Source organism: Notolepis coatsorum (assembly GCF_963971535.1).
Source record: "Notolepis coatsorum genome assembly, chromosome: 4".
Lineage (NCBI taxonomy): Eukaryota > Metazoa > Chordata > Actinopteri > Aulopiformes > Paralepididae > Notolepis > Notolepis coatsorum.
Genome location: NC_140168.1, coordinates 20423730 through 20440156, shown reverse-complemented (window position 1 = coordinate 20440156; position 16427 = coordinate 20423730). Strand labels below are relative to the sequence as shown.

Genomic DNA, 16427 nt, shown 5'->3' with positions numbered 1-16427 from the left:
ATAAGAACTTACTCTATAATTAAATAGTATAGTATGTGGTTATATATTCATGTATTTTGTGTGTTTTTGTTGAAATCGCAAGTTAGGAGGAGAACTTTATGATGCCCGAGGGGAAGTTGCTGAATATAGCACTTACAAAAAAGAAAATAAGTGCTGAATAAACACTAGCTTGTTTTAGAACCACGCGTGTATTAGATGCACTGAGTCGATCAGTCCTTTTTAACTTTTATCGTTGCTATTCCTCTTGACAGCTACATGTGCAGTCCATTGTCAACAACCATAATCAGCAGTCAAGGAGAAATAGGTGCAGATCACATATCTATCTAGCTGCTGAGAAAGCTGAACTATTTTAATGTTAGTGCGAAGATCCTGAGCACTTTTTATAGTTCTTTTATTGAAAGCCTCTTAACTTTATCTTTTATCTGCTGGTTCAGTGGCCTGTCTATTAAAGATAGGAACAGCCTACAGTATATTGTGAAAGTGTGCTCCAAAATAATTGGAGTAAAACAGAGAGACCTATGGTCTCTCTGGACGGACCAGGTGGTCCAGAAGGGGACGAGCATCACAAATCAACCTCTCCACGCTCTGTCTCAGCGGTTTTCGCTGTTGCCTTCTGGCCGCCGTTATGACGTTCCACCAAGTAGGACCAACCGTTACACCAAATTTAAACACAGACAGTAGTCATTTTAAGTAGCCTTTTACACTTAGTTGTCTGTTTTTACTTTAACTTTTACTGGATTGTGTATTGCATGGAATGTCGTTGTTGCCGTGCTGTCATTGAGATGTTTGTTGTTTTTGTTACTCGTGAAGCTACAAATATGAATTGCCCCACACGGGATCAATAAAGTTGTCTGAATCTGAATCTATCTAGGTCGTCCTCGGACGGGCCCTCCATCCATCGGTGTTTCCAGTCATCCCGATCCTCCATGCATCCGGCTGGTCCTTCCTGCTCCCGCATCTCTCCTGAGTACGTCCACGTATGTTAGTGTGGGACGACGTCCTCGTGATCGATGCCCGTGTGTCGGCTCCCACAGCACAAGTTTGCTGGCCGGCAGCTCTTGGTGTCTCTGGCAGTGACCTGCCAGCCTCATTCTCCTGACTGCTACTTTCTCGCTCATAAAATCTGCTACTCTCTGCTACTTTCTCACATCATTATACACACACACAAATCCAGACGCTCCGCTCGCGGTACGATTGGAAAGGCGAGCACCTGCGGCTGCGGGCTCAGCCTAGCGCTCTTCCTCTTTAAACACACGCTGGGAATTAAGAAACCACTCCCGGGGTGAATTGGGTTTGAGAGGTCTGGTCCTCCTCTCTTGGTTCTAGACATGCTAATGGTGCCACTTCTCTCAGATCTGGCTGAGTACATTTCAAGAGCTACCGTCTGCAGCTGGGGCCCCGTCTTTCGCAGAGAGAGATGAGGCCCCGCGGAGCTAAGAAGCTGTAATTTCAGAGCCTGCAAATACTTTACAGGAAATGGTTGTGGTGAAGCCAAGGAAATGACATCGACTCTCCACTGCTCCTCCGACTCTATATATATCGTGAACCATAGATATATATATATATAAACACTAGATGGCTCACGGCGGAGTCTCCCGCGTGCGTATAGTTCACCGGCGGCCATCTTGTTTCAGTGGACTACTGCTTTTTAAGGTGATGATCTGCACAAACAAAGATACTCTTAACTCGCTGGAATCTTGACGGATTTACAAACGGTTTGGTTTATTACACACGTTATTAACGTGGCTATGATTCTTGCTTGGAAGAATTCAAAAATTGTTTTTTTAACAAACCAAACGGTTGAAAATTGAGCAGGCTATGGTATATTACAATAGTACACGCACCATAGACATGCATGTTATGAGTGGGCGTGCTCCACCCACGCAAGATGGCCGCCATGTGGCAACGTCGGTCTCCGTTGGCCAGCAGCGCGGGTGAGTCATCTATCCAGTGTTTATATATATATCTATGGAGTGAACCAAATCTCTCCGCCTCCACCCCGTGTGACTGGCTGTTGATATATTGCACAACATTTACCTCCAAAACGACCTCTACACACTGTGTTTACACACCCAGACAGGTGAACAGCTATAGCCCTCTGTAGTAGTGGCTGTTGTTGACCAGCATCAACCCCCTTTAACATGTCACTTGTTTAAAGTCCCCCGACACCTGCTTGCCGCCTCCTCCTCCCCTGCCGGGCCAGACGGTGTCTCACCGTGGAGCCTGGAGACAACTGGCAGCAAAGTGCCGCTCCTCACAGCAGCTATAGCCTGGCTGTTAATGGGTTGTGGAACTTGTGGTGAACCAGGCAGCCAGAGAGAGACGGCCATTTGTGAGATGTGTTGAGCAAGCTGCCCCTCTTGACACACACACACACACACACACGCTTCTGTTTTAACCCCTCGCCTGCTGAGTCTAGGACGCCCTTTCCTCACTGTTTTAACCCCTTGCCTGCTGAGTCCAGGACGCCCTTTCCTCACTGTTTTAACCCCTTGCCTGCTGAGTCCAGGACTCACTGTCCTCACTGTTTTAACCCCTCGACTCCCTGTCCTCACTGCTGTTTTAACTCCTCGCCTGCTGAGTCTCCCTGTCCTCACTGCTGCTGTGTTAACCCCTCGCCCGCCGAGGCCAGGACTCCCCTGTTTTAACCCCTTGCGTGCTGAGGCCAGGACTCCATGTCCTGTTTTAACCCCTTGCCTGCTGAGTCCATGACTCCATGTCCTGTTTTAACCCCTTGTCCGCTGAGTCCATGACTCCCTGTCCTCACTGCTGTTTTAACCCCTCGCCTGCTGACTCCGAAAATAAGCGATTCATCAACGAGGGCCACAAAGCATCGACTGCAGCCAAGAAGAGAGAAGCCGTGACTTTTCTCACGTACTCCAAGCCACAAGATCTTCACGGACGACGCCGCTATTAGCGGGGAATAAATCTGAGAGGGGGAAGAGGGGGGGGGGGGGAATCATGAGACCAGAGACCGGAGGAGAGGGTGACACCTCCTGATTTACCGTTGTCTATCCGAGGCCCCCAGGGCGGATGAGAACCCCCCTCTTCTTTAAAAAAAAAAAAAGTCATTCCAGCACATTCCTTCTCTCTCTCGTCTCTGGGGAGAGAGCTAAATGGAATGCGTTGGATGATAAAAACAAGTCAGATTGCTTGTAAGTGCCAGTGTGTGTGTGAGTGTGTGTGTGTGTGCTGTGTGTGTATGTGTGTGTGTGTGTGTGTGTGCTGTCCGCTCAGGGGATTTTAATGAGATTTTCTGATTGGGAGCTGAGGGTACGGGGGGGGGGGGGGGGGGGGTTAGGTTGGCAGCCTCACTCTGGTTGTTAGGCATCTCTTCCTCTTTCACGGCCCCATCTATCTATAGAGAGGCTCCTCCACGGGGGCAGAGAGAGACTGTGTGCATCTCACTCACATTACTTCGGAAGGGAGGACAGAGAGACAGAGAGACAGAGGGGGAGAGGGACAATGGCTGTTTTGAGTTGTGTATATTCGACGGGAGCTGTTTTCTGTTTTCAAAAACCCAAAACCTCAGTTGACTTTCTCCCAAGAGGCCGTCGCACTTGTCACTCGACGCGCTTTACCCCAAGTCATACGGTCGGGACTGAAGACAATGTTATGTTGCCGATAGTCTTTTAGGATCCTAATGTGAAACACTGTGATTTACCTCACCTTGCTACTACCTCTCTATCTTTTTTATGCTCGCCTGTATTTTTCACTGTTGTGAAGCACTTTGAACTGCAACTTCTGTATGAAAAGTGCTATACAAATAAAGTTATTATTATTATTATTATCCAGAGAACATGTGTGATGTGACATCACCCACTCCCCCCCCCCCCCCCCACCCCTCCACTGCCCTCCTCCCTCCTCCTCCTCCTCCTCACTGTGTCACATCTGATCTGTTCTCCTGGCAGAGTGAGGCGTGGTGGTGATTTGGCACGGGGGCACCTTTTCCACCAGCCCCGTCCCGCGCGCTGTGAAATCCCTTTAGTCGCGCCTTTAATCGGCCCCGCGCAGGCTGTGCAGAGGACGACCAACGCTCATCAGATACCACTCGAGAGATGGAAAACATCAAGGGAGAGGTCAATGGGGACGAGAGTGTGTGGGGGGGGCGGACGACATATCTGTGTACTGATGATCTAGAAGAGCTGTTCTCAACCTGGGGAGGGAGGGGGGATACACAAATACATGATCATATTTCGAATGTTTTAGGTTGGCTTATTACTAGACACATTAAGTAAACGAATACACCGTTGTCAAAGGCCAACACAAAGACCTATTTTCCGTGGCCCTTTCTTTCTTCTTCTTGTGAGGCCTTTCAGGTCTATAGGCCATACGTTAAATAGCCTGAACAAAGCGAAAATAAACATCTTTGGTGTCAAAGGTCACCAGTGAGTCTATGTTTGACTATGTCGGGGGTGGAGGGGGTCACGAACAGGCATCCCTCTGTTTCGAGGGGGCCTTGAGCTAAAACAGGTTGAGAACCACTGATCTAGAATACATCCACAGGTGGCCGTCGTGTGTAACTCAACAGCATATAGACACTCGGCGGCACTAAAGGCGACTGCTTTCTCACGCACTCTGGCCGAGGCGCATTGTTTGGATCAGGGCGTCGACCAACTGACGTGTATTATGCAGTAACTATACAGTCATTCACGAGATTTGGGTCTATTTAAAGACAGTTTCGTATACGATGGTTTCTCATCTACGGTCTAACCTGACTTGTACTTCAGTCGTGGGAACCCAGAACAGTCGGTGTAGTTAGTATCCGTCCAAGATATCCACACCGGCCACACCCTGTTCTGTGAGCATAGAGCCCGACCAGACTATGGCAGGGAGGTGCCACTGTAGTTACTGAAACGTATACATCAGACGTGCCTTGGGTAGCTTTTGAGAGCGCTCTCTCTGTCATGAGAGTTTGTAACAGAAAACCTTCAATCAGTTCAGAATGACGAAGACAACACACACAGTCTCACGGTTTTAAGAACAATCCTTTACTTTGTCCGCGGAGAGCCCCGTCCCTCCCACGCACGGGAAAAAGAGCGGGAACGACATCAAATGATTTACATACTGATCTACTGTTGTTGTGTCCAGCGGTATAGTAGGTCTGCCATCGACAACATTCTAGGGGGTGGGAAAAATGCACAAGTAAGGACATCTCATAAGGTGCTTAACCCTTTCACTACCACACTACCAAAAAGGGTTAACCCTTTTCACTGCGACGATACAGAAGGTGTAACCCTTTCACTGCCACACGGCAAAGGGTTAACACTTTCACGACCGCACTACAGACGGGTTAACCGTCTGTAGTGTGGTATAGTGAAAGGGTTAACCGTCTGTAGTGTGGCAGTGAAAGGGTTACTAATACGCAACGACAAGGAATGTTATGAAAATATGTGTTACCCTAAAAAGACACCGATACTGCATCTATTATATTTCCATACCATGATCATATAAAACAACAATCTACACACAAAAAAAATAGAGCAAATATTTACAGAACAGAGAGAACGATACTATATACAACATCCAGAAAACACTCTCGAAGATGGACGAAGAGCTTTATATATATATATATATATTTATATATAATAGATATATATGTACACACACACACACACACAAGTGTCCGCGGTGAAATAGACAGGCGTTGGTGAGCGGCGGCGCGCGAGCGAAGCGTGAGATCACAAGGCGGCCATTTGCAGCAGCTGCTCCTTGAACTGCTGCGCGTGGTGCGACAGGTCCGTCACGCGGTCCACCATCTCCTGCACGGCGGCCGTGTTGGGGTAGTTGAGCGCCGCCGTCTTGGTGGCCCCCACCACGGTCTTCAGCAGGTCGCACAGCACGTTGCTGGAGTTCATCACGCGGTTGGCCACCTCGGGCGCCGCCGCCTGCCGGGACAGCGTGTCCCCGATGAAGACCAGCTTGTGCGCGCTGAGGATGACGAACTTGCTGTGCGCCACGAAGATGCGCGGCGGCTGCCCGCCGCCCACGCAGCCGAAGAAGGCGTCCACGGCGGTGAGGAGGGTGACGAAGTGCTGCTGGCACTGCTCCGAGTAGAAGCCCAGCAGCTGGCGGTCCCGCGCGCACACGTGGGGGCCACCGGGGCCGACGCCACCTCCCAGGGAGGGCGAGGGGGAGGAGGAGGAGTCCGAGGGGGAGGAAGAGGTGGCGGGGGCGGAGGAGGAGGGGTGCTGGTGGGACATCCACTGGGTGATGTCGTTCTCCACAGGTTTGATCACCTCCTGCTCCAGCTGCTTGAACTGGTTGATCTGTGGAGGGAGGGAGAGAATATTAAACAACATTATATTCTCTAGTTATAATTCTAGTTATCTTATTATTATTACTACTATTACTATTGTTTTATTGCACAATCGTAGCGGGCATGGCCAACCGCATTTCACTGTATGCCCTGGTATGTATGTGATGAATACACTCTTGAATCTTGAATCTATTCATATTCTGTATACGGTAGCCCATCAATATTGTTCAGCTAGGATTGTCATGTGGGAGGAGTATTGTGAGGGTTTTATCGTTTCTCTTATTGCGAGCACTTACAACCAAATTAGCATTGCTAAAAGGTCTTAAGCTGAATTAAGACCTCATTTGGGTGTAAGAGCTCACATAAACATTTTATGGCCTCATAAAATCAGAGACCCATTCATTGTCTATGGAGCAGCCCCAGATTGTACATCCCAGTGACATCACCGATTGGATGGTTCTCTCTCTGATTTCTAGCTTCAGGAGAGAGTGGTGTGTGTTCACTGGTACTGACTGAACTGTCCTGGGGCTCAGGAAAAACATTCTCAAAATGGTGGCATTCCCCTTTAAGTACAGAAGCAGCCTAATGGCTCACACTAGCATCAGGTCTTTAACAAGTTTGTCTTATTGTTATTATTGTTACATTTTGGATAATGGAATGCATTTATGTCACATTTCAGAATCGTAGGCTGCAACTAACGATTATTTTGGTAGTCGACTAATCTGTCGATAATTTTTTCGATTAGTCGACTAATCTAACGATTATTTCTGTCGATAATTTTTTCGATTAGTCGACTAATCTAACGATTATTTCTGTCACACCCTCCATCTCTGCTTCCTGTGGGCGCGGCTCCTTTTCCGGGCTCTTAGCAGACTTCTTAGCTTAACATAACAGACCGACACAACAGTAAGTTTGGGGGAACTAATGGGATAACTGGGGTTGCAACAAAAGTGCAACTAGGGCTAAAAACGCAATGAAATAAAATAATAATAATAATAAATAATATATCCTTCTTAGCAGACTTCTTAGCTTAACATCCCAGGGAACTAATGGGATAACTGGGGATGTTGTTTGCTCCTGACAAGAGTCTCAAAGTCTGGGGTGATGCTAGACAAAGCAACTCTGAGGTCATGCTCAATGTCCAATCTGTTCCTCTGCTTTGTCTTCAGCTGGACCAGAGCTGAGAAGCCACTTTCACAAAGATAGGTGGTAAAAAAAAAAAAAAAAAATATATATATATATATATATATATAAAAAAAAGTATACGACACATCGACGCAAAAATTCGGCGCCGACGAGTTTTTATGATCGACGTCGTCGGTTATGTCGACTAATCGTTGCATCCCTAGTACTGAAGTACCGATACAACCCTAATTTCTGCTTACTCACAATATCATTCTGATAGGCAATGAGAGATTACCGGTCATTCCTATCATGCCTAGTAAAAATGTATGTACGATGTGATTTCACTGTAAGCACGAACCATGTGTGGATTCCATTTCTATACTGGAAACATAATCGGTGGGGGGTTATATGTCTCATATCTGTTATGTGGATATGAGTTGCCGTCTGCCTGAAGGGCAAGTTGAACACAAAGCTCCAGATGTTTGGCTCTTCCTCCCTGGTTTTAAGCCTTTAAACCTGTTGTCATGAATCCTCCCTGATGTCCTTGTTTCTTCTTATTTTCTGCCATATTAATTTACTGTTTTGTCATTTCACACTCTGCCACTTCCACTGGCCTGTAGTCATCAAGAGATCATCCTGGCCTGTTCCCTCCTCTGCTCGTTATCCAATCACCTGTCTTCCTGCTTGTTATCCAATCACCTGTCTTCCTGCTCGTTATCCAATCACCTGTCTTCCTGCTCGTTATCCGATCACCTGTCTTTCTGCTCCTTATCCAATCACCTGTCTTCCTGCCTGCTCAGCTACACACCTGTTTCCTGTGTCCCCATTAGTCTCTCTAGTATATATACTAATCAGAGCACCTGTGTTGTTTGCCAGATCGTCATTGAAGTTGGCCAGTTTCTGTACCAGCCTGCGTATGCCCGGTTGCCAGGTTCTACTCTGCCTGTAAGCTCTGTTTGATCTCTGAAACTTATTTTGTATCTCTCCCCGTCGGACTTCACTTTGGTTTTTTTTACATGTTCGGACTGGAACTGCCTAAGCCCTCAAGTAAACTCTCGCATACTCTCGCCTCCAGTCTCCAGTAATTCTGCATTTGAGTCCTCTCTCTGATCCTTGACAAAAACGGTCCATGTCTATGAAAGTGTGTCGGGTTAACGTTGAGAATGAAGGTGTGTATGACTCGGGTCCATGGAGTGTGTCTGACTCGGGTCCATGGAGTGTGTATGACTCGGGTCCATGGAGTGTGTCTGACTTGGGTCCATGAAGGTGTGTATGACTCGGGTCCATGGAGTGTGTATGACTCGGGTCCATGGAGTGTGTATGACTCGGGTCCATGGAGTGAGTATGACTCGGGTCCATGAAGGTGTGTATGACTCGGGTCCATGGAGTGAGTATGACTCGGGTCCATGGAGTGTGTATGACTCGGGTCCATGGAGTGAGTATGACTCGGGTCCATGGAGTGCGTATGCCTCGGGTCCATGGAGTGAGTATGACTCGGGTCCATGGAGTGCGTATGCCTCGGGTCCATGGAGTGCGTATGCCTCGGGTCCATGGAGTGAGTATGACTCGGGTCCATGAAGGTGTGTATGACTCGGGTCCATGGAGTGAGTATGACTCGGGTCCATGTCACAGACAACTAGTGATGCACGATATATCGGCCGATATGGCAGTTTTTTTACACATCGGTATCGGTCCGATATCAAGATAGGGCCGATATAATTTTTTTTTTTTTTTTTTTTTTTAACCTTTTATTTTATTTTCATCATAAAAAAGTGTTTTCTATACAGAGATATCGACATCGGTAAATATCGGTATCGGCCAGAACAGCAATATTAATATCGGTTATCGGTATATCGGCCACAATTTTCACATCGCCGGTGCATCACTACTACAGACAACATATCACGTGAGTGAAGAAGCCCCTTCTCTCCAAACAGACGGGACGAGAGCTCACCTGCTCCTGACCCAGCTGAACCTTGCTCTGCTTGATGATGTCCTCCTTCTCCAGAAGCTCCTTCTGCTGACGCTCAAAGTCTTCTTTGCCCTGTGGAGGACGAGGAGTAGGAGTGAGGAAGTGTATTCAAACATTCCATTCAAAAACATTTAGTTTGCAGCCTCTCTAATGCGATGGCACTCATCAACACGCCGACACGCGGTACGGTACACCCCACTACCCACGCACCGTTTGTTCAACCTTTGGTGAACCATCCTTGTTACTTAGATCACTAGCTCCATTTAAAACCTGAAAGAACAGATGGACCGCAGGAAACAGAAAGTCCAAACAGCTAGTATTAACAATCAACATCGCCTCAGGGGTCAATAATCCGTAACGAAGTAGCAGCGTAAGAGTCAACAGATTCACATTCAGGCACTCGAGAGAAAGATGAGCGGTTACATGGTGACACAAGGTAAATGGTACATTTATATAGCAGCCTTTATCCAAAGCGCTTTATAATTTGTTCCTCACATTTTACCCAGACAGCAGAGGGAACCATGCAAGGTGCCCAACCTGCACATCGGAAGCAGTTAGGGGTTAAGAGTCTCGCTCAAGGACACTTCGACACGCTGCCCGGGAGGAGGAGGAGCGGGAATCGAACTGGGAACCTCTGGGATGACCAGACGACCGCTCTACCTCCCGAGCCACTGTCGCGTCGCCCCCCCCCCCCCCCCCCCCCCCTAAGGATCTGATACACACACACACCGCAGCGAACCAGGACCCACCTGCAGATGCACGTAGTCGTAATCCTCCATCCAGCTCTTGACGCACTTCTCGCTGTGGTTCATGTTGTCTTTGTCCTGATGGCCGGACGGCACGGGGAAGGGCTTCGTCGGGCCCCCGTAGTTGTCGTTGTTGTCGGAGGACGGGGGGGAGGTGAGCGGGTGCATCATGCCCTCCTCGGGCGTCCCGCCCCTGGAGAAGAAAGAGGAGGAGGATGAGGAACCTTCCGCCGGAGCCCGCCGGAAGAGCAGCTCGGCGCTGCCGCCCACCGTGGAGGCCAGCTGCTTGGCGTCGTCCGGCACCGTCCGCGACACCATGACGAAGCGGTCCAGGTCGTCGCTCTTGCCGTGGTGCTGCCTGGCGGAGCCGGCGGAGGAGGCCAGGACGTTGAGGGCCCAGCCGCAGTTCTCCAGCGCCTGGTAGGTCTGCAGCAGGATCTGCTGGGAGTCCTCCAGCCGGCCCAGCTGCCGGCGGAGCTTACTGTGCAGGCCGGGGTCCGACAGGGCCGTGGCGTTGACCGCCGCCCCCCTGCCGAACACCAGGAAGTCGCCCAGGGCGGCGCGCACCCGGTCCAGCATGCCGCGGACGTCGTTGGCGTGGCGCTCCATGAAGGCGAACGTCCTCCAGTGAGGCGAGGCCGCCAGGGTCTGCAGGGGCCCCACGGAGGCCTCGACGGTCTGCTGCAGGCGGCACAGCCTCTGGACGGCCGTGTCCAGGTCCAGGGCCAGGCGGCCCTCGGCGCTGGAGCCCGCGGAGGACGAGGACGTGGACATGCTGCTGCGGGTGCTGCCGGTGCTGGAGAACGACAGGCGGTTCACGCCGTCCGTCACGTCGGCGGCGACCGCCGCGGAGCGGGCGTCCTGCTGGGGAGGGATGTCGTACACGCCTTTACTCCTGTTGTCTCTGTCCGCGGCGGCGGCCGAGGGCCTGTGCTGGGGGGGCAGCTGCATGCCCCGCGGGATGTCGTACACGTCCCTCGGAGACCCCGCCCCCGAGTGCAAGGCGGGCGGGGGGACGTCGTAGATGCCCTCGTTGTCGTTGTTGTTGTCGACCGGGCGGTGGTGGTGGAGGAGGGCGGCGGGCTCCGGGCTGGGGGGGAAGTCGTAGTTGGACTGGGGGGGGAGGCTCAGGGCGGACTTGGCGAGGGCGGTCGGCGGCACGTCGTAGATGCCCTCCGGCTGCTTGTGTCGGAGGGGCTGCGGGAAGTCGTAGTTTCCCTCCTGGGGGGCGGGGCTGGCTCTGCAGGGGGGCACGGAGTACACCTGTGTGGGGAGAGACAGACGTTAAGGTTCATACACAGCGCAACGAATTACGTTTATCACGCCAGTTAGGGTACCTTATGTATACCTGTGTATACTGTATACTTACTCATAGTATATATTTAGATTCTAGTGTTTATTGTAACAATATGTGAGGTAGTTAACTATATTGTGTACACTGCCTATTTTTTTTTTTTACTTTTCTACTGTACTATAATTTTATTGCATGTATTTATGTCTTCTACTATTATCCTGTCCATACCTGTACCTCCCCTCCCCCTCCCCCATGCTGCTATGATGCCTGAATGTCCTGATAAGGAATATCTCATCTCATCTCATCTCATCTCATCTCATCTCATCTCATCTCATCTCATCTCATCTCATCTCATCTACAGTCCAGACACTCGCAGCCTCCCTCAGCGCATCACCGGATGCACGACTTTGTACGACATTATTGCAGTTACAGATTGAGGAAGTGAAAGACTTGCGTGTCGATATTGTATTTAGCAAAAAACCCAAAAACTTCAGCCCTGGGTTCCTTCCTCTAAAACAGCAGCAGCACAGTCCTAAATGTGGCACGTCAGCGTGTAGCGGCTCCCGGAGACGGTCTCTCGACGGTGCAGAATAATGTCTTCTGTGACGTACACGGCGCGGAACACGAGAGCGCCGCAGGGGCTAAAGAAAATGGCGGCCCCTCTTACGTGATTTCCTTCAGCCTTGAAATCCACTCTTTACAGCTAGACAGGCCTGACCCAAAACTGTAATTAGGAACGACGCAAATAACAGGTCCTGACATTTTTCAGGTTATTACAAACAAACTTGACGGCCTGAAGCCCGCCCGGCTCGGTCTGGAAGCCTGGTGAAATGTTAAGAGGGTTTTTCTGGAAGGCAACCATTTTGCGCCCTTGGACTCATCCCTCGAGTTCACAGGCACAGAGCCACGTTATTCGGCGAGCTTCAGTCGAACACTGTTGGCAGGCAAGGCCCTAATCTAGCGAAACCGCAAAAACTATCGTGAATATGATCACTTGACGTATCATTCATTCATTTATTACAGACAATTAAAAGGCATACCAGGGAAACTGTATCAACAAATAGGCGGGAACATTTTTCCCCCCGGACATAAACGGTGACCACTTCCTTTCGTTCGACTTTATTTGAAACTGAGATATAAGTGGAGCGGGTTTGGCTGATGTTGCCCTTTCATTATGGTGGTATAGTCTTAATAGCTTTGTTGAAGTGTTCACGTACCCCTTGCGTGGGTGGGGGGATGTCGTAAACCCCCTGCGTCCTGGGGTCCATTTGGGAGGGGGGCACGTCGTAGACTCCTTGGGAGGGGGGCACATCGTAGACGCCTTGGCACCGGGTGCTGCCGTGCTGTCCAGGGTACGGTGATGTCATCGTCTTACCAGGGGGAATATCATACACCTGAAACGCCAAAAAAAAAACACTTAGGGAATAATAATAATAATAGGGAACTTCACATTAAAGGTAGAATCTGTCGTCAAACAGCGAACTCTAGGCCAGTGGTTCTCAATCCTGGGGTCGGGACCCCCAGGGGGGGGGGTCGCAAGATGATTTTGGGGGGCCGCAAAATGATACAACCATGTTTAGAATCTTTAGTTTAGAGATGTTTCTTTTCCTTGTGAAATAATGAATATATGAAGTCAAAAGCCCTCCTCCAATCATGATTCAAGTTAAATATCCTGAAATGGGGAAATCAAAGTCATTATTTCGTGTCAGAGTTCACCGTTCTGTCTATGCTACACTATGCAGGGAATCGCAAACAAACCTTTTAGGGGTCGCAAACCAAAAAGGTTGAGAACCACTGCGCACTAGGCAAAATATGACAAAACTGATGGCACTGCTCTTTGGTTTACAGTTGTTGTTTTTGTTCTGACATGAGGATTGCATTTCAGTGGGTATAGGGGTGGGGTCGCTACCGCTGGCCAGGCCTCGGGCCCTGGAGAAATACACAGTATAATAAGTCACTTAACTCCAACTCACACGTCAGACCGAAACGCAATGCCAACTTCAGGATAACTTCAGGATAACTTCAAACATAATGTGGCACTTTGTTGTAATTACAGCAATGATAATATCAGGTGTTCACGCGTAATCGAGTGCTTCACCCAGTGCTAATATGGGAGTTATGGTAAGAAGCGGAATTGTAAAGTGGAGTGAATTGTGAGACACTGACCCCCTGTGATCGGAGGGGCGGGACGTCATAGAGGTCCTGCTGGTTGTGCTGGCCCGGGCTGTACGTGTAGGTCTGTCCCACTCTGGTTGGAGTCACCACCTGTCCATCACACATGGGGGAGAAGGAGAGACACACGGTGAGGACAAACAATTAAGGACACGTGGCACATGGCGGTTCTCTAGAGGCAGTCACACAAAAATACAAATGGCCTTTTATGTCTACACTGCGAAAAGAAAGAAAACACAGTGTACTGTTTACACTGTGGGAAAAAAAGACTCTTAAGTAATTCAATCTTGTGTTGAGTCTGAAAGTCTTTGTTTTTCAAGTGAGGGAAAAGGTCAAAGGGTTGAGATCACGTCTCTTATTCAAATACAACAGAAGGTTTTTGAACACAGTTTCTCAAGGCAGACCACCCCCAAACGAACTGCATTTCTTTGAATCAAGTGGAATGATTTCATCTGATCGGCAGATTTGTCACCGCAGATTTTTCTCGTTGCACGCGATCAGTAAAATACCACATGAAGGGAGTCAAACGGCTCAAATGACTGTCTGCAATAACTGCATGTGATGACGTTACAGCCCTCATCTACATACTGTGGATCTATCTGTGGATAGAGATGGCTGACAGGAGATCAGACAAGCTCATGACAATATAGGAGTAGAATGCACCGGGACAGAGAAGAAAGAGGTGGCATTATTTTATTGTTGAGGCCAACCCTGCTGACCAGAGATCCCTGCCCACAGCCAATCAAGCAATCAATCAATCAATCAATGAAGTTCTGCCTGAGATGATTTCTAACCCCATTGAAACCGGGAAACACATTTGTGTGTATATGCAGGCTATATAATGCATTATTAGCAGGCGTTTTAGGTCTAAATGGGTTATAATATATTAATATATATTGTTCAGCATTGGATCAATCTGGAACATATCCCCATGACACAGGAGGAGACAACCGTTTAGATATCGCTTCAGCGGGACTTTAAATAATTCAATACAAGAATAAATGGCTTGTTACGATAAGACCCCTCGAGCCCACCCTCTAAAACACGTGCACAGCATCTCTCATGTCTCTTTCAAACGTCCAGCCCATTTCCCTATTTCCAGGTCCCTCGCGTAACCTAGCAACGGCAAAAGTAATTACATCTGGACCAGATCCACATGTGACAACACAGACAGCCCTACATCCAACCCTGCTGCGCCTCGTCTCAAATCTAATTGTGGAACGCCTGACAAGAACCGAGGTGGTAAACACAGGCCTGCCCTGCAGAGGAGCGATGTGAGGGCGTGTCGCTCCATACAAACAGCCCAAGCCGTGCCCAGAGACGGTGCAGCGACCCGAAGACCCCCGCCGCCACCACCCCTGTACGTACCCACATGTACCCCCCCCCCCTGCCGGGCCCGGGACAGGATCCCTGTCAGGACTAGGGATGGGTACTGTTCACATTTGAATCGATACCGGTACCCAACGGTTTAGTCTCTAAAAATGTAATCTACCTACCTCAGTTGTGAAAAAAATGTATCCAAACTTCAAATAACCACATTTTCAACCGTTTTCGGCTTGCCATTGCCCCGACTGCTTTGTTGTTGAATCAAGTCAAATCCTAGGTAAGCGTATATTGTGCCTGTGAACGTTGACGTTCCGTTTTTCGATGAATCGATACTCGGTAGTACCGACGTGTTTCGGTAAGTACCTTTAAAAGTACCGAATTCGGTACCCATCCCTAGTCAGGACCCTCCCTCCTGTTTTAATTATTATTAATATTTTATTTAACCTTTATTTACCCAGGGTAGGTCCACTGAGCACGGATGCTCTTTTTCAGCTACACCCTGAATCAAATCAAATCAAATCAAATGTATTTGTAAGGCCCGACAACGCACGTTAATGTCCCCATGGGCCGGACACGTCTTCTTAAACAAGTCAAGAAGAAACATCACAATAAGTCAAGAACAAAACAAGAACACCATAAAGTCCAACAAATTTTAAATAAATGCAAAATAAAATGCAACACGTCCCAGACATACCCCACGCGAAGGTAAGGAAAAACTCACTAAAACCTAGCAATAGGAAAAAATGCACCACAGGCAATGTGGAGGAGAGAAACCTTCACATTCACACAGTTCCATTCACACCTGGGAGCTTCCCAGTACAACCACACCATCTGACACCATTGGCCACTGGAGCAACTCCACTGGAGCAGTTGGGGGTTAAGTGTCTTGCTCAAGGGCACTTCAGCGGTTGGTGTTAAGGGTGTATGGGAGAGAGTTATTATAATTCACTTTCCCCAGCCCAGATTTTTCCTGACGGTCCGGACGATAGAACCGCTTTCGGTCACAAACCCCGCTTCTATAACCTTTTCGGCCACCGCTGCCCCGTGTCTCTCCCTACTCTCGCCTCCCTCTCCGCCACCCTCCAGTACTGTCTTCAGAAGAAAAACCAGACCCCCCCCTTCACACACACACACACACACACACACACACACACACACACACACACACACACACACACACACACACACACACACACACACACACACACACACACACACACACACACACACACACACACACACACACACACACACACACACACACACACACACACACACACACACACACAGGAGAGACCGGTGGGTCCAGACAGAGCTGTGCCTGTGATGTGACGTGAGGTTTGCGACAGAGGGGTGCGATCGATCACAGAGGCCTGGAGACAGCGCCGGTCACTTCTGCTCGGAAAGACTGCCAGAGAAACAAACCAAACAACAACCAGCAGTGACTGTAATAAATGACAGCTTCCACTGCTCCCCCCCCCCCCCCCCTTCTTGCATTTTTTGGGACATATTTTCCCTCTCCCTCCTCCTTTC

General features: G+C 49.2%; 1 protein-coding gene across 1 annotated transcript in view; it reads right to left on the bottom strand.

Annotated features, from left to right (window-relative positions):
• Positions 1–4995: 4995 nt before the first annotated feature.
• nedd9 (neural precursor cell expressed, developmentally down-regulated 9) overlaps positions 4996–16427 on the bottom strand; it is a gene marked incomplete at its 5' end in the record, with an annotated part of 20004 nt that continues 8572 nt past the window's right edge. The window contains 6 exons of the mRNA XM_084311869.1: positions 4996–6269; positions 9339–9428; positions 10106–11365; positions 12614–12790; positions 13563–13661; positions 14078–14183. Coding sequence (XP_084167995.1) covers positions 5682–6269; positions 9339–9428; positions 10106–11365; positions 12614–12790; positions 13563–13661; positions 14078–14183 — 2320 coding nt within the window. The 3' untranslated portion in view covers positions 4996–5681. The remainder of the gene's footprint in view (positions 6270–9338; positions 9429–10105; positions 11366–12613; positions 12791–13562; positions 13662–14077; positions 14184–16427) is intronic.